The sequence below is a fragment of the Oreochromis niloticus genome, linkage group LG6, assembly GCF_001858045.2.
Source record: "Oreochromis niloticus isolate F11D_XX linkage group LG6, O_niloticus_UMD_NMBU, whole genome shotgun sequence".
In the NCBI taxonomy this organism is placed as follows: Eukaryota; Metazoa; Chordata; class Actinopteri; order Cichliformes; family Cichlidae; genus Oreochromis; species Oreochromis niloticus.
In genome coordinates this window covers 25,503,540-25,529,778 of record NC_031971.2, presented here as the reverse complement: position 1 = coordinate 25,529,778, position 26,239 = coordinate 25,503,540, and the positions used below count along the sequence as shown (strand labels likewise).

The 26,239-nt window shown below is 39.8% G+C and overlaps 2 protein-coding genes across 6 annotated transcripts in view; one reads left to right on the top strand and one right to left on the bottom strand.

The window, feature by feature from the left end:
• tnrc6c2 (trinucleotide repeat containing adaptor 6C2) overlaps positions 1–16,588 on the top strand; it is a 54,737-nt gene extending 38,149 nt beyond the window's left edge. For 3 of the 4 annotated variants that reach the window (XM_005469963.3, XM_005469965.3, XM_005469964.3), the window contains exons 12-23: positions 92–235; positions 1,028–1,168; positions 1,653–1,772; positions 2,009–2,092; positions 2,727–3,006; positions 3,342–3,506; positions 4,512–4,700; positions 5,255–5,404; positions 6,246–6,461; positions 8,086–8,159; positions 8,437–8,576; positions 9,219–15,967. In XM_005469963.3, the coding sequence (XP_005470020.1) occupies positions 92–235; positions 1,028–1,168; positions 1,653–1,772; positions 2,009–2,092; positions 2,727–3,006; positions 3,342–3,506; positions 4,512–4,700; positions 5,255–5,404; positions 6,246–6,461; positions 8,086–8,159; positions 8,437–8,576; positions 9,219–9,567 (2,052 nt within the window). In that variant the 3' untranslated portion in view covers positions 9,568–15,967. Of the gene's footprint in view, positions 1–91; positions 236–1,027; positions 1,169–1,652; positions 1,773–2,008; positions 2,093–2,726; positions 3,007–3,341; positions 3,507–4,511; positions 4,701–5,254; positions 5,405–6,245; positions 6,462–8,085; positions 8,160–8,436; positions 8,577–9,218 lie in introns of all 4 variants that reach the window. The other variant, XM_005469966.3, reaches the window with a different exon arrangement.
• Positions 16,589–17,905: 1,317 nt separating this feature from the next.
• On the bottom strand, positions 17,906–23,948 carry LOC102081387 (uncharacterized). 2 transcript variants are annotated; one of them, XM_013272982.3, is made up of 4 exons: positions 23,742–23,948; positions 22,644–22,994; positions 20,870–20,973; positions 17,906–20,422 (listed from the first exon to the last, which is right to left on the bottom strand). In XM_013272982.3, the coding sequence occupies exons 1-4, from the start codon at positions 23,800–23,802 to the stop codon at positions 20,261–20,263; spliced, it is 678 nt and encodes a 225-aa protein (XP_013128436.1). In that variant the 5' UTR covers positions 23,803–23,948; the 3' UTR covers positions 17,906–20,260. The 2 variants fall into 2 exon arrangements, with proteins under 2 accessions (XP_013128436.1, XP_005470024.1); XM_005469967.4 differs by having other exon boundaries at positions 20,870–20,997; positions 23,742–23,940.
• Between the last annotated feature and the right edge of the window lie 2,291 nt (positions 23,949–26,239).

The window sequence follows — 26,239 nt, the reverse complement described above, 5'->3', positions numbered from 1 at the left end:
ATACATCATTAACATTGACAGCATGTAATGTTTGATGTTGCGCTCATCTGCCTTTATTCCCCCATTAACTGTTTATTTTCCTCTGGTCTAGGATGGTGTCCTGTCAGATGACACCCCCCCATCACCATTTTTGCCTTCCCCCAGCCTGAAGCTCCCCCTGGCCAATAGTAGCCTTCCTGGGCAGGGTCTGGGACAGGGCAACCCGGGGCTGGCCATGCAAAACTTGAACAGACAGGTAAAGCAGGTTTTCTTTAAAAAAAAAAAAAATATATATGTAGTATAACATACTACATATGTAGTAGGGGCAGGGGGGGTTTGGGGCTTTGTACACTTGGACAGCTGATACAGACAAAGTTTAACATTGTGCATCTGCACTGTGATGAACACAACCACTAATTTGCAGTGCTCTCTGTGGGATTTCAATATACAGATTGCAGTAGCTGCAACAAAAGATGTGTTAAATTGTTTTACACACATCTCTCTATTCACACGCTCTCTCACATCTCCCTTTTTCTGTTGCTCACTTTTGTGTATAACCTTGCCTGAAGAGCCCATTGAAACCAGATAGTTATGCTCTATCAAATATCACCCCTAGAGGCAGGCATGGCCCAGAAAAACTACAGGATGTCCTTGAAGTCCAAACAAAGGCACTGCAAGCAGCCTTTTTTCAAACTGAAAGGAAAGCCCTCTTCAGCAGTATGGGGTTAGAAATGTGAACAAGTGGCTTTTACAGGCTGATTGTTTTGGTCAATTTAAAAAAATGCAATTTGTGAGATTTTTATGATCAAACAAATGGTTGCTCTCACCTTTTTTCCCTCAGTATATGCTCTGCTGTAAACATGTGATCTAGACCTAATAATATTTTGCAATATTGCAGACACTTCACCTTTTTCTTTTCTTCATTTCAGATTTTTTTTTATTTATGTATTTTTGTTTTGACGTTTTTTTGTTTGAAAGTGATATTACATGCCATTACATGGCAGTACTCTTGAATATTTAATTGTTCCATTTTGATTCCTGCATACAGATACCCAGTGGAATGTTTGGCAGTAGTGGAGCAGCACAAACCCGGGCCATGCAGCAGCAGCCTCCTCAGCCACCAGTGCCACCTCTCAGCTCCTCCCAGCCTAGTCTACGTGCTCAAGTGCCTCAGTTTCTCTCCCCTCAGGTAGTCAAACACATGATAACGCATATTAGATTTATTATGTGCTACTATGTCAAGTCCTAACACACATAAACCATCGCTTAAAGCTTGAAGATTTTGTGATATGGCTGAGGAACATGATTTTTTTCTTCCCCCACATGTATATTTTGTGCTTTTTACCTCATTTTAATTCTCTTGAATATGTCGTATTTGTCCTCTTAAAATCTCCACAGCATAGATCGCTTTTTACCTTTTTTTTTTTTTAAATCGCACTTAAAAACTCATGCGCATTTTCAGTGATGTGGTTGACATACTGTGGCCATAACTCTTGAAATTGCAAGATTGCCTCCCAGACCTTTCACCTCCCTTCTTTTCCATCGTTGCACAAATGCAGCAGTGGCTAGTTTCATCTTGCCAGAAGGTGCTTTTATGCACAGTTATTGTGATGTGCAGTGACTAACTTGTCATCTCTCTTTTGTGCCACTTCCATTTTTTCTGTTCGCTTCAGGTCCAAGCACAGCTCTTGCAGTTTGCAGCAAAAAACATTGGTCTGAACCCTGCACTTTTAACTTCACCAATAAACCCTCAACAAATGACCCTGTTGTACCAACTTCAGCAACTGCAAATGGTGAGGTGCCATCGCTCTTTGCATTGGATTTTCAGCGCAGCTTTAACTTTTACGGCTTGAGCAGGAGAATATGTCTTCTGGTTTTTATTTTCATTTTTGGTTTTACTTTTTAATTTGATTTTACTTATCGTCATTTTTAAAAATGACATATATCTAACAATGCATGAGAAAGTGAGTTTATATTTTTTTTATTGTTCAACATCAACGTATTTCTTTATTTGTCTTCATCGATTCAGGCGTACCAGCGTTTACAAATCCAGCACCAGATGATGCAGGCGCAGCGCAATGTTTCCGGCCCTATTAGACAACAAGAGCAGCAAGTGAGTCAATAAATGTGTCATTACAAATAAAGTATGACTGTGAAGGTCTTTTAAAATTTCATGTGTGTGACTACATGTGGGCCATGAGTCATCGTACTGTGACCCAACTTCATTTATTCCTTTTTTTTTTCTCACTTATTTTTTGTCACATCATTACAATAGCGAAAAGAATATGCTTTGTAACAACAGGAGTTGCTTAAACATTTAGATAACACAGGAACTTGTTACTTCCCATTGTCTGACAGCTTCTCCATTTTGCAAAATGCGATAGAGTTTGTTCTCCTTTTTGTAAAAAATGTATGTTTTGTTAGACATTTCCCACAAAATACAAGAGATATAGATATATCTTATTTATCTAACATTTTCTCTTTAAGCTTATCTTTACAAACCACCCCTACATCTTCTTTTATTTTGTTTTTGCTTGTGCATCTTTCTCTATAACACATTTTGAAACATTTTATTTTTTTATGCTTTTCCTTTCTACTCTCTACTTTGCCTGAACTTCCTCTTTGTTTTTCTTTTGTTTCATTATTTCCATCCATAATTTGATTAATGTTGTTGATTTCCTGGCCTATATTTCCCAGTGCTTTCTTTTGAAATACATAATTATGACGGTCCTCCTTTTCTCTCCCAGGTTGCACGTACAATCACCAACATGCAGCAGCAGATCCAGCAGCACCAGCGTCAGCTGTACCAAGCACTGCTGATGAAGCAGCAACAACTTCCCTCTCATTCCTCTTCTTCTTCCTCCTCCGCTGGTCTGCATCCCCCCGGTGGCCCTGCCGGAGGCCCCGGCTCTGGCAAATCAACCCTGGACCCCTTCACAGGCACTCACCAGGCTCCGAGCCTCGCCGATACACTGCACACCAAAGAGCCGCCGTCGTCGCCCAGCGCCTACAGCACCTATCCTCTCTGTGAGTCTGCTCTAGCAACAACACAGGGCTGAAAAAAACATCACTATGGTCACTTTGTTTAAAACTAAAATTTTCCCATGACACAGAAATAAAAGAAGAACCCTCATTGTGTGTTACAGCCTGTGTAGCACCTGATTTTGTGTCATGTGAAGTAAAAATAAATCAGCAACTCTTAAAAAAAATGATCGTGCAATTGCTAAAATGCTTGCATCTTGTGTCTTATATTTGCATGTGCAACACCATGTATCAAACAGTGTATCGTTGTGTTGTGTGTTTGAAATATTTCTTTTTATTTGTGCAAATATTAACAAAAGATTCCTGTGTTTTGTGTTCAGCTGGACTGAATCCAAACATGAATGTAAACTGCATGGAGGTTGGGGGTCTGTCCCTTAAGGAGCCCCCTCAGCCCCAATCCCGCCTGTCCCAGTGGACACACTCCAACTCCATGGACAACCTCTCTGGCAACTCTTCAAATCTGGAGAACAACCTCAATAAGCACGGTACTTTGCACAATAACACAGACAAGCATGCTCACATAATGCAGAGGCTTTGAGAAAATTGTTAGATGAAACCAGCCTGACATTTAATATTAAGTTGTTTTTTTGCATAAATACTTTCCAACGCCTTTTTAAAAATAATCTTGAGATTTTTGTGCAGACATGCTTCACTTGTTGAGGAGTGATTATAAGGCACTATTGCAAATGCCACACCTCCTAACACACTTAGGACTCGTTGACTTGTTTCCCAATGAGTAACTCAACAACTGACAGTAGCTTTTTGCCACTTGTATCATGCAAGACTTTCGACTGTACGTTTGGTTTTTTTTTTTGCATGTTCTTTTTGCAAGCTCATTAAGAATCCCTGAGTCTGAGGTGTCATAATTCCACCCAATAACAATGACAGGTGTTGCAGTTGTTTAAACTCTTTCTATACTGCATTTCCCTTGCTTAAGTGTGTGGAAATTTCACATCCTTGAATATAATTGTGACATTTCGGTGATTTCCGAGAAGAAAAATGCAGTTTTATATTTGTGTCAGTTTGAAACCACTGAAGTACACAAAGCACTCAGAAATCATGTCAGTTACTTTCCATAAAAACAATTTCTGTAATGTTTTGAGAAACTAGTTAACTGGCGCAGACTTGTGAACTACTGCATTACTTTCATTTTAGCATTTAAGATTTCGTCAGGGTCTGCATTTCATACACATGATCTGTTTTCCAGCTTATACGTAGATAACAATCTGTGGACTGCAAACAGTTATTCTTAGCTCATAGTCTTCTTTTTTCTCCCACTATGGAAATGTTTATTGAAGATCTTAATCTTATGTCTACTGAAGCTCACTAGGAGCATCAGTAGATTTAAAAATAGACTTAATGTAGACACCATTTTTAGGGAGGTGTTAAATGTGCATTTATAATATTAATACTTGCAAAAATGTGTATATTTTCATACGAAGTTGAACTAGGTTCAGGTGACTTTCTTACTTTTTCCTTGTTTGTTTCAGGTGCCATATCTGCTGCCTCGACCCTGGTCCCTCCTGGGAAGCCTCCTCAGCTGGAGGACTCATACAGCCCTTACAATCTAATCTCCAGCTCTGAGTCTCCCACCAGCCCCCTCGTGCCCCCTGATTGGGGCCAGGGCAAGAGTCCCAGTGAAAAGATCTCCAATGGGACCAACATTAACTGGCCCCCAGGTGAGAATGAGATGCAGGTATATAAAGGTGTAGAACAGACAGGTGTTTTTCCTTAAATTGCGTGAAAAGTTCTCTGAATCTTTGGAACCAAAGGCATTTATGAACGTGTCTGATGTTTATCTAGAACACAGTGCAATCTCACTGAACTAATAAAACACAAACAGTGCTTTTCTTTTGTCGTAATTGCTTAATTGCGTCAATTAAGGCTGCTGCTAAGGAAGCAGGTATTCAGTCTACAAAATTCAGAGGAAGATTTAAATACAAATCCTGTCAAGCATAGCATTAGTTCGGGTTGGTTTACCACAATACCATTTTACACATATACATGGCAGCTCTCACATAAAGTAGGCTAAACTGTATTACTGCTAAACTTAGCCTGTCCAGAGTGGATCTCTATCTGCAAGCCATCTTGCAATTCATCTCATGTACCCCAATTGCAGCAGTTGCAGTGCACCACGTATAATTCAGCTTAACACCTCGCTTCACACCTTTGTTTACATCTAACCTTCAAATTTTAACAGTCCTTCATTGTGTGCATGTGTTTTGTGTTTTAGAGTTCTGCCCAGGGGTGCCATGGAAAGGCCTTCAGAACATCGACCCTGAGAATGACCCCAATATGACCCCTGGCAGCGTCCCCAGCGGTCCCACCATCAACACCAACATCCACGACGTCAACCGTTACCTGCTGCGAGACAGGAATGGAGGTATGACAACAGACAAGGGCCCAAATATCAGTACAACCAATAGCCCCACAGAAAAACCGTGCTTTCTAAAGTTAGATGAATATACGTTAGTAACCACTTCCACAAGCTCACCCACGCTACCATATCTGCGTCACCACAGACCCCAGCGTCATGCTGCACAGCATATATGAAATTACCCTTTTTTTGGGGTTTTGTGTCTGCTTACAACACTTGTTCTCTACAACCATATAGCCACAGCTTCTCCACTTCAGAATGGCTCTTTGTCTCCAATCAGCAGCGACTGGCCCGTCAGTGGCTACTCTAGATATTTCAGCCTGTCGTCCAGTGATGGAGATGCCTCAGGTACACATCCACGTATTCCCCCTCATGTGTGGACCTGCTGACCTTTCCTTGCCCAAATGGAGAAAAGATTCTCCTTATCTTCAACCTTACTTAACCTCTAAACTTTATTTATACATGTCCTTACCTCAGTCACACCTAAAAACATGTTCCTGCAGTGCCTTTAGACAGCCAAAACTCTTTGACCAAACCCACAAAGAAAAAAAAAACAAGCCTCACCTAACTGGTTGTGACATTGGTACACACCCTACGTGTTCATAAATCTTAAGAAGAGATGTTTGAAGTTTTTATTTGTAGACATTTTTGCAAAGTATGGTGTAACTGAAGACAGGTGGGTTTGTGACTTGTTTTGCTGTTCATCTCCACATTTTGAAGCTACTATAAAGAAGTTCCAGATGATCCAGTTGAACGGTCATATTACATATAAAAAAATTAATTAATTAAAAAACATTTTTTAACAGTCTCCTCTTTCTCTTTCTCTGTTTCTGCTCTCCATGTAAAGGTAAACTGTCTGACATGAAATCCACCTGGTCCCCAGGGCCCATCTCTCAGAGTCAAGCTTCTCTGTCCCACGAGCTTTGGAAAGTCCCACAGGGGCCACGCAGCACCACAGCCCCATCACGGCCTCCGCCAGGCCTCACTAACACCAAGCCCTCCTCCACCTGGGGAGGCAATTCGCTGGGTTTGTCTCAAGGCTGGAGCGGCTCATACTCCTCTGGTGAGCATTCAATTTCTTTTTATCAGAAATAGTGATGTGAAACTATCTGATACATCATCACTTATGAGTTTTCATTGAAAATAAGCATACTATTGGAAAAAGAGAAAAAAAACACGAGTATTGACAGTTTAGTGTGTGATTCAGGCCAGAGTTAATCCACTTTGCATTTTTCTTCAGTTCTTATTTTTATTTTGTGTCGTTCTGTTTTGAATTGACTTTAGTTTCAATGAGTTTCCTGAGTGAGACTTCTCATTTCAGTATCTATTGTGTCTAGTTTTAGTTTAGTTTTTATTCAGTGTTAGTTTTAGTTTTGTTTTTACTATATGAGGAAGAGTCAGATTGTGTGATTTAGAAAGTTTATAACAATATGACGTTTCTTTTCAAGCTATACAAACACAGTCATGTAGACAGTCTCAATAACCAGATTCACCAAAGCCTGCTCAGACTGGTTGTGTTTATAAATTTGATTATAGTAACATAAAGTAAAAACATTATTCCTTTTTTATTTTTTAATAACACACTATCAATTCAAGTAATTTTCTTTTTTTTCTAAAGTCTCAGTTATATTTATTTCAGGTGGCTAAAATGGTTTTTAATGCCTAGTTTTAGTTTTAATTTTCATTTCAGCTTTAGTTAACGATCATCATGTGGGTTAAACCGCTTTTTTAAAGAACAGTGTATCATCATAATTCCAATATTGGCTATTTACTTCATGAACAAATAAATATCAGGTTGCTTCTAACAGTTTCTCTGAAATTGCTGAGCTTAAGCCGCGTACAGTGCCTGTAATTTACAGAGGACAAATCAGGACATATGAGCAGATTGCCGTCGCCACGAATACAGGCGAATACATCTCTATGATGTATTTCACGCAAGCCACAGACATGGTTGCCTATGCATAGGTGTGGTGTTCACAGCTGCGACTCTGCTCAACTCAACTCTTGGTATTGTAAAGGTTGCCTGAACACACCCTGCCAAACTGACATCTTGAGGTTTACCAGCTTTCGCGTGACCTCGTTTTGACATGACAGATCTATACTATATGCAGCAAAGAGGAAATAAATTTAGTGTGTGGAATAGATAGCAACTGGTGTCATGTTTTCCTTAGTAGTTGAGCTCTTAGACCTCAAGGCCCAGGCTCCGTAAAAAGTCGCATAATATCAGAGGGCGCTGTATTTTGAACACAGCCCTTTTTCTCTTTCTGTTACAAGGGCACTGTCACTTTGATACACACTCACTTTATAGCATAGCATAGCATCTTTATTTATAACGCACTTTATATCCAAAAATGTTGACCAAAGTGCTACAAATATAAAACAGAGAGAAAACAGTTTAAATTACATATAAAATATCTTAAAATTAAAAATAATATAATTAATAAGAAAACATATTAAGAGACATCAACAAGTCCTGCTGTGCTGAAAGCCAAGGTAAATAAATATGTTTTAAGACATGATTGATTTATCTTTAGAAAGAAGGGATCTAGGCTTCTTGCAATGCGTGCCTATGCCTGACCAAGATTCAGTTTTGACGTTGAGTCAAATAACTTGTAATCAAAGTATTTCTGCAAATCATTTTTCAAGAAAACTCTTAATTTTTAACTCTGTCTGCATCGGTGTTACAGAGGGAACCACATGGAGTACAGACAGCTCCAACAGAACCAGCAGCTGGCTGGTGCTGAGGAATCTCACCCCACAAGTACGTATGCTTTTTTTTTTCTTTCTTTTTTTTCTGTTTGCTAGTTTTTTGCTGATGTCTCGGGCCAGTATGAGGAATTCGAGTTTGGTCTGCTCACATTCGAATCTGCAGTTGTAGATTTCTGCTGGTGTAACTTTTTTTATATAGTTGCAATGACAAAAGACAGAAGAAACAAAGAAAAAGGAATAAAAGCAGAAGGTAGACTATGTTAGAGATAAAATGGTAAGATAGTTGTGACTGCAACTTTTGTGTGCTAATGTCTTGTTCTTTGCTTCAGATTGATGGTTCAACTCTGCGGACCCTGTGTATGCAGCATGGCCCCCTGATCACATTCCATCTCAACCTGACCCAGGGGAATGCTGTGGTGCGCTACAGCTCCAAGGACGAGGCTGCCAAGGCCCAGAAGTCCCTGCACATGTAAGCGTTTAGCACAAGTCTCTTACATCAGCAAAAGTGGACTTAAAAATGGGGAAAAGGGCACTTTTCTCACTTTTTTTCTCTCCTCTTAACTTCCACTGATTTTGTCCCCAAGCTGAGCCACTATAACAGTGAAAAAAATGACAAATTCTGGGGGAAAACACAGTGTTCCTGATTTCTTTAGTATCTTTTCTCATGAATAGAACAGTTCAACATTCTCAGTAATTCCAAGCAGTGTTATTTTTGTGTCTGGGATAGTCACATGGGGGTGGGGAGTCACACCGTGGTCAGATGTATTGCAAAATTACAGAGATTGTTGTGATAATTAGTTCATCATGGGAAAAGAGCAGTGTGGAGACGCATGTTTACGCTGCACGCTCGCTTTGTTATTTCTGTGAGTGTCATGAGAGTTCCCTGATTCGGTTTAGCTAATAGCTTGTTGCCATGGAAACAAAATGCAAGACTTGTGACCCACTTTTCATTATCAGCAGCATTAAATGTGGTTATAGCATAATGTTGGTATTAAGCACAAAAACAATTGAAGAACATTAAAAGCATGTCATGTCTGGTTTGCTCCTGATCATAAAAACCATTCATATTTTTTTTTTTTCTTTTCCTTTTTTCCTTCTTCTGTGCGTTAAGGTGCGTGCTCGGAAATACCACAATCCTGGCGGAGTTTGCCGGCGAGGAGGAAGTGAACCGCTTTTTTGCACAAGGCCAGTCGCTGGGGGCAAACACCACGAGCTGGCAGGCCAACCCGGGAACCAATCAAAACCGAATGGGCGGGGCAGCGCAGTCCCACTCAATTGGCCAGTGGAGCAGCAGCGCCGGCGGAGGCAAGGCCAGCGGAGGCGACCTGCTGTGGGGCGGTGTGCCTCAGTACTCCAGCCTGTGGGGTCCGCCCAGTGGAGAGGACGCACGCGTGATTGGGAGCCCCACCCCTATTAACACCCTGCTGCCTGGAGATCTGCTGAGTGGGGAGTCCATGTAGGATGATGCCACGACACACTAACCAACCAACCAACTAACTCACCGCCACCATGTCATGTAAGCCATTGGTGGAGGGTGGGGTGGATTTAAAAAAAAAAAAATAAAAAAAAATCAATGTGAACAGGAGCAAAACCCAAGCAAATCATGTGGCGATAATCAGTATCAATTTGAACTGTTTGAACTGTGAATTGTAAATCAGAAGGTTGGGGTCATTACCACAGACTGCAGACCTCAGTCCTTTTGTTTTACTTTGGTCCTTTTCTCATTTGGTTTGCCTTTTTTTGTTTTTGTTTTTTTTGAGGGAAAAACAGCCCTTTTTTCCTCTTGGTATTTTTTAAAATGCATTATATTAAAAAAAACTGAAGTGAGACACAACACAAAGAAACCTTTTAACTGTTTTAATAGTTTTTCCATAAGTATACATGGCATTCTGTGGGAGGATTTCTTTTTAGGAGAAGCAATCAAAGCTGCCATCTGAGACTTTCCTTTTCCCTCCTAAAAACAAACAAACAAAAAAATCATCCCAAAATAAGACTTACAACAACCATTCCCAGCATATCCATGGCCAATGATGTTGTTCAAAGACCTTTACTAGTTATGTTAATGTTTGTTTCTCAGCACTAATATTAGCCTTAAGTGCTCTCTGGCCCAGGTCCTTCCCAAGCCGTCTTTGTTTTTTGTTCTTTTTTTTGTTTTGTAACTGAAGAAAAAGCTGAAATCTTGCACAGTTTCACCTCTGAGCCAGCGAGCGGTACAGGACACAACTGGTGACTGACTTTGTCGCCAGGCAGTAAGAAGGCCTGGCCTGGCCACGTGACTGGCACTACCAATCATCTATGTATTATTTTAATTTGTCTTAAAGGGATTGACACAGTTGTTTTTTTTGTTGTTGTTGTTTTGTTTAGTTTTTTTGGTAGGCCTAAATCCAAGCAAAAGTTTTGACACCCATCACAAGGAATAAGCTGAGAGAAGATTATTTGTCAGCCTTGCTGCGTTTGTCCGTTTCCTTATGAATACGTATGTCCGGTGGCACCTAATCATTGACCTCTGTGAGCCCGGATCCTTCTGGTCACCTTTAAAATCGGAACCCAGTTGCTTTCTGGTGCTTTGTCGAATTTTCTAATGACAGATTTGTTATGAAGCCCAGCGGCCTTTATGGTCGGCCAATTTTCGGAGGAAAAAAAAACTCAATTCTACTTTCAAGTGACAGTTACATTGTGCAATATACACCATAGACCTTTCTTCCGTCCACACTCGATGTCCACCGGAGCTGGTTTGTCTAATATTTTTGTTTTCTTGTTTGTCTTTTTTGTTTTGAATGTTGCTGATTTCAGCAAAAAGACTTTGGAACTTCAAAAAAAAAAAAACACCTTACCCCCATTTTTCAAAACTTGGATTCCCTCCAGACCACCAGTCCCCTTGAAACTGTTGGGAAAATTCTGCAAAGAGGAAGAAGCAGCTGTTGAACTGTGTATGCAGCAAATTGTACTAAAAAGTGACACTGGGGTACACAACAATGCACACTTCCTCTCTGCGTGCCACAGCCACACCCAACAGAGACTGAAACCACAGCGGGATTGGATGGTTCTGGGCATCTGGCACAATACCAAATAAGAGGGGTTTCTCCTAATGCAGTAGACCTACGAGTGTTCCTTGCGTTTGGTACTGTACAAACAGAAGAGACTAAGATTTTTTTTTGAGTTCTAAGGGTTTTATCATAGCACTTATGAAGAGCAAATCGCTTCAACTGCAATCCAATAAATCAAAAAGGAGCAGCAAAAACGATGAAAACAACAACAAAAAAAGTACTGCTCTTTTATGTACTGTATCTATTCCATGGAAACGTGTCTGGCGTTGTTCCTCTGGTAGCAGGCTGAAGGGAAACAAAACTGAACTGTACCATTGGACTTTTGGGGGAAAAAAACTTCACTCTTGGTTTTTTCCCCTTCTTTGAACTATATCAACGTGATTATCACTGTTACTCCAAAATTTGTTAGCCTTGCTCTCTTTGGAGGCTCTAGACTTTGCAGTGTCAGTGGTCTCTGACACCCGCTGGACAGCCAATCCGGTCAGTCGGTGGTTGAGTCAGAGTGGGGTGAGGTGGGGGAGTGTCCACTGAGTGCCTCTTTGCTGTGGTCCTCTGGATGTCGAGCGGCAGCCCCACAGCGCAGCACTTCCTCCTGGGCTCCACTTGACCGTCTCTCAGTCTGGCAAGAAAAACAGATCCTCCGGGACTGGCCAATCACGGCTCTCTGCCACACACACGGCATCTCCAACAGGGGCCCACTACCACTCGACCCTGCTGTCATCCTGCCCTCTCCCCCACCTCCCATCTCTCAGTTCTTTGACACAAAGATCACTTTAGCTGGAAGATGTAATAGTCATATTTCTGGAATTTTTGCCAGTGTACTTTGTATTTTTTGGAAAAGATCATTTGACTTTTTTTTTTTCCAGTGTGTTATATTGTTATTTTTATCTACATGCAGTGGTCTACAAAGTACTGGCTGCTGAACTAGCCCTTCACTGTTCATATGCAGAAACACTTTGGTCAGAGGTGCCTCTGTATGTTCATCCTGTGTATTGAATGCAAAATGAGGATCAATACTACAGACCGTTAATGATTGTCTATTTGTTTTTAACTGATCATGCTTTCTTCGTTTGACAGTATTCTGTAGTACTTCCAGGTAGTATCTTGAGATGTGTAAGAAAAAAAAAAGGTGTCTCAGACGGGGATGTGGGTGTTTGCCGCTCCAAGCTGCTCCGCCTGCCCGCAGGCTGTCCCCCCTTGCCCTTTGCCTAGCTGCTATGCTATGACCTCCTCTCCTCCTCCTCCTCCACCACAAGAAGACCCAGTAGCCCTCCCCTGACCAGGCACCTACAGGCCCTCATATCTGTTTCTATGCAAAAAGACGAGAGGCTGGGGCCCTTTACAGCACGCCAAAGCTGTCTTGGGAATGAGCACTCCTCCCAGAGCTTGGCATATCCTAACAATTGTCCCCCACGCGCTCCTGTCAGCACTTCAAACTGGCCGCAGTTTCTGTAAAGTCAGGCTCAGCCACCAGAACACTGTCATGTACCTAAAAGTCAGAACACTTTATCAAAAGGTCGGCCTTTCTCTCTGAGCTGAAGACGCTTCTGTCCAGCTTGATCTCAGGGTAGGGGAGTTGATGATACAAAGTATGAGATGCACCTCTCCGTATCTGTCCTTTCTACTGTGAGAGCAAAGTCTAAAACTTCGAAGGCCATCTGCACGCAGCAGGACGTACAGACCTCATGCCTCGAAACTGAATCCTTATTGTAGGGGGAAGAGGCTCGCATTGAATCCTCTTCCCAAAAAGATGGCCTCTTGTTACTGTTTGGGGAGACATTATTGCATGTAAAAAGATGCCAATGTATTGTGCCAATATAAATTTGCTGTGTCATACTGTATATTTATAGAGAGCACGTCTGTTCCCTGTTTGGAGGAGCTTTGATGACCTTTGCAGAGGGTGTAGGGGGGGACAGGAGGGATCAAACAAAAGGGCGGCAGCATCACACCCTGAAGCGACTGAGATTTTTTTTTATGCTTTTGTGGGGAATGCCCCAAGCTAAGGAGAAAATCTTTACTCAGTTGGGGGTTCCAGTTTGCTACAGTGCACAGTTGATGATGGGTAATCCCGGGTACATATTTTTTTAAAAACCAAAAATGAAATCGCATTTTAACGTCATTTTTATGAAGTTTGACATAAAAATCTTAAAAATGCTAAAAAATCTAAATGGAAAAAAAAAAGATCTATAATATGTTAAAAGCTCTGCACTTCTAGCTGAAACGTCTCTGGTCATCAGCCTCTGCTACCAACATCTAAAGGAGCAGAGCGGTGGCTGGGGTGCCTTTTTTTGTGGATGCTGTATTTATCTCGTTTTACGTTTTGTGTCCTGCTCAAAGCAGGCCCACTGAACTGTACATTTCCACAGACCCAGATGGCTTGGGCCCACTGTATCAGCCTCACTCTCTGATTCTGCATCAGCAGGAGCAGAGAGGCACATTTCAAGAGGTACAAAGTCTTAAAAATGAAACAAAAAAACAAAAAAAAAGCTTAAAAAATATATATTAAAAAAATAAAAATAAGAAAACGGGAAAAGGCTACCTTTCAGGACTTGCAGTCCTTCAGCACACAAGCAAAAATCACTATTGCCTGTTTCTGTAACTGCCTTGATCCAAGCTCAGACAGACCCAATAGCCGAGGACCTCCCAGCATCCTGTACTAACTGGAGAACCCTGACAGTGAAGGGGGTTTCCCATGCTGCACCAGCATCGAGAGGCTCTCCTCTCTACAGCTCTGTTCTAGATAGCAGTATATGTATACACTACATATAAATATATATATCTATATATATATATATATATATACTGTGAGTACGGTGTGTGGTATCACCTCTTCAGACTTCTTGGATCGTAACCTCTGAAACTTTCATTTTAGTTTGAAAGGTCTTGGTTTAACACAGCTGAAAATGAGCAATATGTATTTTCCCCGCAAATAAGTGAGACAAAGGAAAGAATTTGGGTCGGGTGTAAACTGATACTTGACTGATTGAAAGCAAAGTCTTTCTTGTACGGAGTCAGATATGCACGTTCTGGTTTTGATGACATATTACAGTACTATGAAGTGTTTGTACTGTATATGTGTGTTATTTGTTTGTTAATTAGGCTGTCTAAAAGCCCAACCTGAATCACCTGGTTTAATGCATATTTTACCCAGTTGATTTAAAAAAAAAAAAAAGAAATCACAAACATATCAAAACAAAACAAAACATTGAACAGAAATACTTGAATCATTGAACGCCAATAACATAATGTGAAGTCAGTAATTATTATTTTTTTGTTCTTTCCATCTGACAGGTACACTTAGGGGCTTTTAGAGAATATCAGATGTGTATTGCATTAAGTTACAAATACAAAATCTTTGAAAAAAACAAAGTCATCTTCGATGTGTGCTTGAAAGTCAGATGTTTGTATGAATGTGTGCTCAAGAAACTGTGTGTACAGGGCACATGGCCTGCTGTTATGTTCCACTCAGTACGTTATATTTTGTGTCTGTTTATATCTTCTTTTTTTCGTTGTTGTTATTGTTGATGATCTGTCAAAAACTATTCTGATAGACGTTGTTATCTTCTAACGTTGCACTGAGTGTCTTCTACCCCTCACTCAGCTAATCGTAGTTAAACGAGTCTAAGTACGGAGGGGCGATGGTGACAATTCATGTGTACATGTTTACTCAAGGACTTTGTTTTTCCATTCTGTAAAAAGTTTATCTACCTTATAGTGGCTTTTATTGTGGAATAATCCAATACAAGGATTATCTTGAGTATTGCACCATTTTGTTCCAATTATATAAAAAAAAATAGGAAAAAAAATTAAAAAAAGAAAAATGTGCAAAAAAAATGATAAAAGAAAAAAAGAGTAACAAAAAAACAAAGAACTGTGGCCATAGATAGCTGTAGAAGGACTAGTAATCCCGATTTTAACTTCATGGAGAGACGGAAAGGGATAAAGTGTGGGAGGTGAGTTTGTTATAAGACTCATTTCAGAGGTGCCTATCTTTTCTTTTTTTCTTTTGCAAAAGCCACCTGTCGTTTACAAAGCATTTCATTGTCTGAGTTCAAGGAAACAGGAATTTAAAACAGGAATGTTTTTTGGTTTTGTTTTGTTTTTTAAGGACAAATTTTATCTTCCATCAAATATGGACATGAAAATCTTGCAAAATGAAGATTTATGCTACTTTCAGAACTCTGGGATTGATCAGTGTTGTCATATTTCAATTTTTAATTTCTCTTTTAGTGTCGATGGACTATCTCTGTATGTGTTACGTGGTGATTTTATGTTTTCTGTAATACTGCGACGCAGTTTACTCACTATCTTGCACACTCATTAAAAAAAAACAAAAAAGATGTGGATTTTGTCTCAGGAAGGCCAGGGTTCCAGATACCAACTCCATCATTTCTAGGTTTGATGTTCGTGTGAAAATAAGCAACTGAGAACTATTAAACTCCAAGAAAGCACTGAAGTTTATGAGTTTAACAGAATATAGAGAGTACCATTGTTTCTTTAAAACAACAAAAAATGTTCGTAGCAAGTCACATATTTACCAAATAAGACTAAGAATCAACTTTGAGAAAAGTGGAGCGCTTTACATGTGAAATTTGAAGTAGAAATTGCTTTACATTTAAACGCGATCAGTGGTTTGTCATTATGACAATGACAGAAAAATGCATTTGTATGTTTTGACTTTGAGTTTCCATCCTGTAGTTCAGGAGCACGTGCAAGACACTTTTTGTTTGTTTGTTTGTTTTAAAATCATCTCTCCTGCCTGTTAACATGTCAGTTCCTGTGACAGGTATTCGATAGCTGAGAGATTTCTTAACATGTAACAGATGATTTTCAGAGGCATGTTGAAGAGGAGGAATAAAGCTGGTTTTTAATGGATCATGATCTATGCACAAGTGGGAGGGAGGAGTCCGAACCCTGCTGCTGTACTGCGGGCGTTTGTCGACTCAGACTCTGGGGTTCAGGGTTTGATGGAGGGTTTTCATTTTTTTGTGTGTTTTTTGCTGAAATTTCTTCCACTCCCATCCCACCCATTGTCATCTAATGTTTTAGCAAATTTTACATTGCGTCGTCATGCTGTGTAATCCTTAACCAATGAGCGCTTATCCTTCTGCTAAAGCACTGTGGGTTGTACTGAGGAAAAAACAAAAAGAAGCCCGTTACTTTTAAGGCTGTCTGTTTTTTAAGGGGAGGACGGCGGGTGGGTTGTGGGAGTGGGGGTACTTTGCCTTTGCCTTTCTCTTTACTTTGAAGAAAAAAAAAAGAAGTAAAATTGTCTGTAACTGAAATACAAAGTTGTGGCTTTTAATGTTGTTCTTTTTTTCTCCTCATAGAATGTGATTGTTAAAGACATGCACCGAAAAAAAAAAAATGTTTCCATGGATTATGGAGCTTCTTTCGGACTATATTAATAAACTGCAAATTTTCTTGTCTGTTATTTTGTATCTTGTCCTGTTTTTTTTCTTTGTTTGATTGTTTGTTTTTTAATAGTAAAAGGAAAAACTGCTTTTTGGGTGGCAACTAAAATCAAACTTTTTAAAGCTGATTTTAGCATATTTTACTTGCGATTCCATACGTGCAGATTTTATGGTCTGGTGAACATTTTTATAATGCTCCAAAGTAACAGCCAAGAGGTATTTTGAAGGTACATGTGTAAAATCTCACCACCTTTAGATTGCACCCAACTGAATTCTGGTTTCTTACCCTTTCCAATTTAATGGCGTAATCCTAGTTACAGTGGCTGCTGTAGGGAAAAACAAACTGTGGTAGTTTTGGTAGTTTATCTGTAATAAATGCAGGCTGTTAGTCCGCTGTTTACCTCAGCTGGCAATGCCGGGTGAAGTGCGTGAAAACTAATGAGTTGCAGAAGCTCACTTCTGCTTTTGATGGTATCCTGAACGTTTGTTAGTAAGCGCTTTTAAATTTTAAATTTTATTTATGTAGCACCAATAACAATAACTTAAAACCAGCTGTTTTAAGTTATTGTCTAGCTCACTTTTCAGCTGTCTGGAGGTGGAAGGGTGGCATGTCTCACAATAAGTAATAATCATGTTTAGGCATGTTTTGATGTGTTACAGCTCTGATGATGAGGATGAAAATAATCATGTACAATTCTTAAATGATCATACATAGTTTGAAAGCAGTTAAAAAAAAACTTATAAGGTGTACAATAGTTGCATACGTGGTTGATCTCCTGTTATATACATAAAACAAGATCAGGCAAAACGTGTCCGTCTCAGCCGCTGTATAAAGCAGGACAACATGGCAGCTTCCACAAACCGGTGCTCGTTCCTGTGTATTTTTAATGCATTAATTGGTTTTTTACTTTATGAGCACATCAATTTGTTGTAATCACACACTAATCATTGTATAGTTATGAGTACATCATTTTTTTTCTATTACATAATCTCAAAATATTACTTACTGTATTTTTATTTTTTTATTTTATTATTATTATTTATTAATTTTTTATTTATTTTTTTTACCAATAATGCTATCTTAAAACTGTAGGGATGCCTGTAGCTTACGAGGTAGAACAGGTCATCCACTAATTGGAGGTTTGGTGTTGTCGGTTCACTCTCTGGAGTATGGATGTCTGAAAATGTTAGAACTTAGGTGCAGACAAAACATGCTTGTATGAATAAGTGAACAAGGCATGTTGTTTAAGGCACTATACAGGAACCAGCCCATCTTTGCCTTGCAGTATAAAACACTGAGATAACTGTTGTTGTGGTTTGACACCATATAAATAAACTTGAATATTCTTTTCTTAGTTAATTTGGTTCAGTTCTTGACTGAAAGTCAAGGTTGTCAAAGTGATGTAATGTACGACTTCACGGAGTGTGATAGGTTAGCCAGGCTCACCAAACATTTTGAGTTCCCAGAGGTGAGCGTTGTCCATGAAGTGAAACTTGGACCAAAATAGCTCATTGTAACTGGAAACAAACACATTCTGGGCACTACAGCCTCACTTCACTTCTCCTGATCTGAGGAAACCACTGACTGTGTGTATATATTGCCGTCTGCGCACACACAGTTAGTTTAGCTGGTGCCAGTAGCTAAAGCCAGTAAACCTACAATTAAATAACACTCACTAACTCATGACTGCTACATAACTTAATAGCGCCATACAGAGACAAATATTCATAGCAAAGTATTTTTTTAAGTGATAAAACAAAAGAAAAAATTTCTAAAGAAAAAACCCCACCTCCACTTGATTTAGCCCAGTGATGTCAGAAATGACATCACAACTGCTATTAAAAAAGAAATCAGGCTTCGGAGGGGCTGCGTGAAGTCTCAGAACAAATCTATGATCAAAGGAATAAACGATATTTAAACCCGCAACATAGTAAAAGAAACTGAGACTGCATTTTCTTTAAAATGACTTTAATGCAAACTGCAGCACAATGCTCACACAAACAAATCTGCGATAGTAAGTGAAACAGTGGTAGCTACAGTGAATCACAGCAAATAAACATTTAGAAAACAGCATGATGCAGCACGTAAAAACATATGACATATTAACATATGACACAGTTGGTGAACTTTGTCCCAACGGCGATAAAATTTCTGATTCGTTGTTAGCATTTCCTTTCATCGCAAGTTTCCTCAACCCTATAAACAATACAGTAGTATAGATGAAGTTGCAAAACCAGCACAACTGCCAAATAATGAGCTGCATCAGTTTCTTATTGTTAACATGTAATTTGCCATGACTGTTTGCATTAACTGTATTTACCATTGATGACAACACTAACGGTCATGACAGTTACAAATTAATAAAAGCAAAACCGATCTTATGGCTTATTGTTAGGCAACGATGCTAGTTTCGAATGTTATGCAACTGCTCGGTTTATAAAGCTGGGAAACTTGCGGTCAACTGAGACTGAAGAAATCAGTTGGATGAGTGATGAAACATTTCTCCCATTTCTCCCTGCAACAAGTACAGATTTCTACCTTTTTAAACAGTTATTGCTTGTACGTTTTTGTACTTATTCCTTCTCGGTTAATTACTGTAAGTCTAAATTGTTAGTCTTATTTATTCATGTAGTTAATTAATTCTCACAGATATCATGAATCTTCTCTGTGGTCTTCCTTTTTTTCTCCTCCCTTGCCCAATAAGAAAATTACGTTTGCTGATTTAAGTTTTTTTGAAATTGAGTTTCTGAGCTAACTGAAATATAATAATTTTCTGCTGTTCAAAGGTTCAAAGTACTTAGCAGTTTGGTACATTTTGCTTTAGGCTAAACTGCTTAGTTTTCTGTGTTGTGGTGATGTTTAAAGTGCTCTGTGGTGGACTGGTGCAGGGCAGGGTGTAGATGACACCTTGCCAGATTCCATTCATGTCTGATTATTTTCCATCAACATTTTCTTACTGGTTTTCTTCAAAATGTTACAATGTAACCATACAATAATAAAATGTAATGCTGGTTCTCTGAGTGAAGAGACTCACTCACATTCCATATGTAACAGCTTACTTCCACCTACACTGGCTAGTCTACTTACTTAAAGAACCAGTTTTGCAGTGTAACCATGCATTCGTCATTCCTTCTTCCTGTTACGTAACCCACATGTTCAGTTTAACATGTAAAAAGTGAGTGAATGTACTACAAGATAAGTATATCTTTGTGTTAGCCGTCTTCACAAAACCTAAAAACCTCAGTTAGAGATAACGAGTATTGCAACACTGATTATCTACTTCCTTTGTCAACTCGGGCTTTCTTCTGAGTTGAGTCAACGCTCACCAGAATGAAGCCCTTTGACAGATTATTTGGCTCTTTGTCTGCTAAAACGCATCAACTTACCACTATCTACGCCAAACCAAGACAACTGCTAAGGATCTGGAAAGAATATGTATATTGGGATATGTAACGGAGTGCAGAATAAAATTCAGTAATGTACAGAGCATTTAATCACTATGATCACAGCAAAAGCAGCCAAAGTTATTTTATAATAAGGTAAAAAAAAAAATAAAAATGGCAGAATACAAGCTGTCTAGCAATATGCAGGAGATTTAAAAGACATAAGATGTGCTGAAAAGAATTCTGCACACTAGCTGGAGTTCAGCGTTTTTGGACACTCTAGTTTATGATGTTGATGATAGCAACTCTTAAAATTCATAGGGGTTCCCCAGGTGAGGTTTACTTTGTTGGAAAGCTTCTGTTATTTCCCTCTGATGGGCAGGGGCTTGTGTTTGACTGGGAGATGTTGCCCTACCCATTTCCTCATAGACATCGGGTACTTGTGACTTCATACTCTGAGATCCTTTGCACTGACAGTCATTTTGAAAGGAGGAGAAAAAAGACAGACAGAATTAACTCACACATAACATAACACACACTCATACACTCACAATTTCCTGTGTTGAAATCAAAATGTATCATTTTCTCTCAATGCAGCATCCTCGGTGGAGATTTAAGAGCAAGTGTTAACCTGACTCAGACATGACTTATAGTTACTCGGCTAGAAAAGTCCTGTAATACCATTTTATTAGTGCTTAAATAAACTAAAATAAACTAGCAAGAAGAGGTGGGGGTTTAACACAAAGGTGCCAACTGGCTGCACAAAGTTTTGAAACCAGTGGGGGTTTCTGTGGTTAGCTGCAGAGGATCTTGAAGGCAACAAACAGGCAGTGTAGGTGGAAATACTTGTGACACATTTCCACCTCTTGCCTCGTGTCTATGTGTATATTCAAAGTGGCACATAAAAAGCTACTCACTTTAGAAATCACAACAAATCCAGTGAAGAGCAGAAGGAGAACAACCACAGCTGATGACAAAGCGTACACCAGAAAGGAGTTACTGGAGCCACCACGCTGCGCACCTGTAGGCACAAGGTCGAAGCATCCTGCCAGGAACCAGACAGAGACGTTCAGCACCTCTGACCCTGTGCTAACATCATACTTATCGCACAGTTGGCACAATTCTTGATTGATACTCCAAGTCTCAAAATGACACAAACACCTTCACAAACATTTGACTTGTGAATACATTATAGATCATTTCTCATTCATTGTTGCCATCTGCAAAAATGTAATAACATTAAGAAAAATGGTGAGTGCATCTTTGAACAATTATTGAATGTTTATTTCATATTCCATTCTTTGTAATCAGGTTAACTTTCACACATCACTGATACAAAAATCCCTCACTACTATATACTGTTCTAGGCAATGAGTCATACATCCCCATTTATATCAGCAGTGCCACCGGATGTATTTGTACAGTTACTTATTTAACCTGTCTCTCACATTCAACACTGGCTCATTTGATGTCATTTACAGACTTTGTTTCGTCAGTTGTCCACATGCCCACAGACTAACTTGTGAAAAGGTGAACAGTGCTGTTGGAATACAGAGGTTATGTTTTAGAGCCTTTAAGTGCTCCGTAGCACCTGATCTAATCAATGAAAAATCATCCAGGACCCTCTGGGAACTGAAAAGAGGAGAAGGACTGCCTCTTTAGAGTCATCCCTCCCAAGCCAAGCCTTTCTCCATGTTTGGGGAGGCAGGGGAGCATGGCTGAACCCCAGCCACACATCTCTGTCACCTCCATGTCCGCTGACCTCTGTCCTCAGCTCCATCTCCAGAGGGAAAGGCAAACAACGTGAAGTAACACACATGGGTACCAACAATAAGGATGTTTGTTCTAAACTTTTAAAAAGCTAGGTTTACACTTTGGTTCTTCATTTGATATTGTTACTTTGTGTATGAATCTGGCACCATGTGTTAATGAGCAAATTTATCGTTGATTTCAAATTCTTACACAAAAAATGGATAAAAACTGCATATATGAAAAAAGAAGAAACTTGGGCAACTCAAATATTAAATTCAGACCTGAAATTTCAAGATGTTTGAGACACCGTGTTATGCTTTGTACTCCAAGAGACAGGTACTATAACTCAAATTGGCCAAAAAGAAAGTTGATGCTGGTTGTGTGTAGACCTGTCAGAGTGCCCCTGTCGACTGCTAAAATCACCAAAGCATCATAACTGGACACAATGGAAGTAGGTGACCTGGTCTGATGAATCACGTTTTCATTTACATCACATGGCACCAGGATGAAGTGGAAAGCAACATGACACAGACGATGTGATGCTTTGGGCAATGTTCTGCTGGGAAACCTTGGGTCATGGCATCCATGTGGATCTTACTTTGACACATGCCACCTGCCTAAGTGGTTTTGCAGACCATGTACAACTTTTCATGGAAATAGTATTCACTGGTGGCCATGGCTTCTTTCAACAGGATAAAGTGCCGTTGCCACAAAGCAAAAAGGTTCAGGAAAGGTTTGATGAGCACAACAACGAAGCTGACGTGTTGATTTGATGTGCTAGACAAACAAGTCCAATTCCCAATACAACAGCACCGCACACTTCCTTTGGAAAAGAGTAGAGAGATTTTTACCTTTATACTCAACAGTTTTAGAAAGTAGCTGCCCGGACATAAACAAAAAAAACCCTCTGGTCTAAATAAAAAACAAAATTGCACTCACCAGCACCAACAAGAAGGAAGAATTCTGTCTTTCCACGTATGCGGCTATCTGCAGAGGAAATATTTTCCACGACAAACTCGCAGTAGTAGCGGTCTGTGTCGTTGGCCGTCAGCTGAGAGATGGTGATATTCACAAAATGAAGGCTTGGATCTCCACTGACACTAATTCGTTTTTTGTCAGAATCTTTACTTGTGAAATTGTTATTGGTGTGCTTGAACAGCACGTCTTCTTTAACCAGCCAGGATCGTTTGAGGTAGACTCCCCAGGGCGCTGGGTACCTCTGTTCAATCTCACAGGGAAGAACAACGGATTCACCCTCATACTGCTTCAAGAAGTGAATCTCACTGCAAACTGGATAAAAAAATTTAAAAAGGAAAAAAAAGAAAAGCATCACAAACAGAGAAGAACCACACGTGATTTAATTTTAGCCCAAATATATTTGTAATTTATCTGTGTTTTAATCTCCTCTCACTTTTTTATTACTCGTCTGACCAAAGCAAGCTGGGTTTTCAGGCCCTCAGATAGGGTCCTTCTTGTGATTCTACATACAGAGACAAAACTTCACTCAAAAACTTTAGAACGACTTACCACTCACTCTTCACACCCGTGACTGTGTGGCCTCCTTTGAAAAGTAGCTCAAAACTTTTGTTCAATAGACATTTGGGTTGTGGTTGTGTTTTGTGACCTTTTGCACAGTTTGTGTGTGTTCATTTCACTTTCCTGAGTGATTTTTACTGATACCTATGTAAAACACTTTGTAACTGTTCCTCATCTTGAAAAGCACTATATAAATAAACTCTGTTTACTTACTTAAATACGAAGCACATTTCCAAAAAAGTTGGGCTGTGTAACAGGAATGACAGTAACAGCATACAATGGTATACATTCAGTACATACATATAAATAAACAGTAAACAGCAGTGAACAGTCTATAGTCTAACATCATATTATAACAAATGTAAGAGATTATCCACCAGAACTTTTAAAAAGTGGCTTAGCCCAGAAGTTATTCAGTGATTTTGCGGTTCAGCGTCACAGAAAAAAGCAAACGATCAAACTGCCAGCCTGTGCCCAAAAAAAAAAAAAAAAAAAACTTACCAAAACCAGTCTGTGTGATGACAAAAACCCACAAGTAAGCCAGGTACTGAATCCCAGACATCTGGTCCACTACCACAAAGCAGTTAATAAGATCTGGAGAGAATTATGGGAGTATAGATGGCAGGACTCATAAATGGACTTCAAAACTATATTTGTTGAAAATGAAACCATGTGAAACTTCATTAGCCCCACCTTCAAACCTCAAGACACAAACAAAAGGAAGTACAAACTAACCAAGCGGTTAGCAGAATAGTTCTCCTGGCTTTCTGAGGGTAAAACACAAGCCAAAAAAAAAGAAGAGGAAATTCTTTGGACAGTGGCTGCTTTTTCATTCACTTTCAGTCCAGTCCAGACCATTTTCATTGACCACTAATTTATTTTTTTAATTTGCTTGTTTGTTTGTTAGCGACTCTGACCTACACTGTATTGCAGAAAGTATTCTCTCAGCCTTCCAATTCATTGTATTCATGTGTTCCAGTTACTCCGAAGGCCACAGGTGTATAAAATGAAGCACCTAGGCATGCAGACTGCTTCTACAAACATTTGTGAAACAATGGGTCACTCTCAGGAACTCAGTGAATTCCAGCTTGGAACAGAATTTTAACAAAGTAGAAGTGATTGGGAACGACAGCACTGCAGCTATGAACAGTTGTAAAGCCACAGAGTGGGGTAAACGGATGCTGAGGCAGAAGTTGCCAACTTTCTGCAGAGTCAGTCGCTACAGGGGCTTGTTTTTCAGGAGCTGAGCTCAGCCATAACAAGACTACTTACACAGAGCAACCCCCGCACCAAAGGGCAAGCTTTCTCCATGTCCTTTCATATAATATGTTATACTCGCAGGACTTACAAGGCCTAGTAGATTGTTGTGAAATTTGATGACTGATAATATAACGTTTTTGCTAATTTTCATTTTTGGTGTGACGACCAAAACTGAATCAGCTTGAGCTTCTATTAATATCTACCATCACACAAAATTTGATAAAGATTTTATTCAAACAGTAGATCCTACACTCTTATAACAGAACCAGCCTCAGCTGTCGACTGGTCTGATAAACCTCATTGTGTGGGACTCCAGCAGCTGTTATAAAGTGAGGTGTTTACTAAAGCACAATGGAAAAAATAAAAAATAAAAATGAGGAAGACATGGGTGCAGCGAGACGAGAGGAGGGGAGAAGATGTTGTTTCCTGTTGTTGCTGCAGCAGAGACTGCCTTAAGATACAAACTGAGGTTGTTGCTTCTCCACGTGTGAGCTGACTTGACCACAATTTGAAACTGTGGCCCTTAATATTTCTTAAATATGTGTTATTAGAAGGTGGGACTGCTATCATATATTTAGCAAGAGATTGCCAAACTGTCTCGCACGTCTATTTTTTAATCAACTGAAAAGCTTACATCAGAGGCTATCACGAAATACCCACAACTCTATCACATTACACATATAAAACCATGCACAATGTTCAGTAATGCTTGAACAACAGCATGCAAGTGTGTTGAGCTATGTACGTCTGTGCATTTACTTTCTGAATCTTAGCCCCATACTCATGTAACAGTGATAGCTTCTGCAATAGCCAAATCTCCAATACACTTAACCTGTATCAACATCAAATGTGGAAACTTCAATTCCTTAACGAAAAGAAAGTTAAGATAAGATAAGATAAGATAAGATAAGATAACCTTTATTAGTCCCACACGTGGGAAATTTGTTTTGTCACAGCAGGAAGTGGACAGTGCAAAAGTTGTGAAGGAAAAATTAGAATAAAATAAGATAAGAATAAATACAGTACACAACTGTACAGAATAGAATAAAATAAAATACTATATACAGCAGAATAAAATAGAATAAAATATACAATGAGATAAAAATAGAATACAAATGCTATATACAACTGAGTAAAAATACAACGATGCCAGAAAAGATTATTGCACATGTGTGGATGTGTGTGTTAGATCAGTCAAGGTCTTTATTGTGGAGTCTGACAGCAGTGGGGAGGAAAGACCTGCGAAATCTCTCCGTCCCACACCGTGGGTGCCGCAGTCTCCCACTGAAGGAGCTGCTCAGTGCTGTCACAGTCTCATGCATGGGTGGGAGATGTTGTCCATCAGGGATGACAGCTTAGCCACCATTCTCCTGTCACTCACCACCTCCACTGGGTCCAGAGGGCATCCTAGAACAGAGCTGGCCCTGTGGATCAGCCTGTTCAGTCTCTTCCTGTCCCCGGCAGAGATGCTGCCGCCCCAGCAGACCACACCATAAAAGATGGCTGAGGCCACCACAGAGTCATAGAAGGTCTTCAGGAGTGGGCCCTCCACTCCAAACAACCTGAGTCTCCGCAGCAGGTACAGTCTGCTCTGCCCTTTCCTGTAGAGGGCGTCTGAGTTATGAGTCCAGTCCAGTTTGCTGTTCAGATGAACACCAAGGTACCTGTAGCTGTCCACAGCCTCGATGTCCATACCTTGGATGTTCAGTGGTTGCAGTGGAGGATGTTTGTGCCTGCGG

Excerpts from the sequence above, each read along its gene's own strand:
- LOC102081387 (XM_005469967.4), bottom strand. The coding sequence starts at position 23,802 with ATGTCTGGGATTCAGTACCTGGCTTACTTGTGGGTTTTTGTCATCACA. Across the intron at positions 22,995-23,741 it reads CATCACACAGACTGGTTTTG|TTTGCAGTGAGATTCACTTC; the intron begins GTAAGTTTTTTT and ends TTTTTTATCCAG. Across the intron at positions 20,423-20,869 it reads GATTTGTTGTGATTTCTAAA|TGCAAAGGATCTCAGAGTAT; the intron begins GTGAGTAGCTTT and ends AATGACTGTCAG.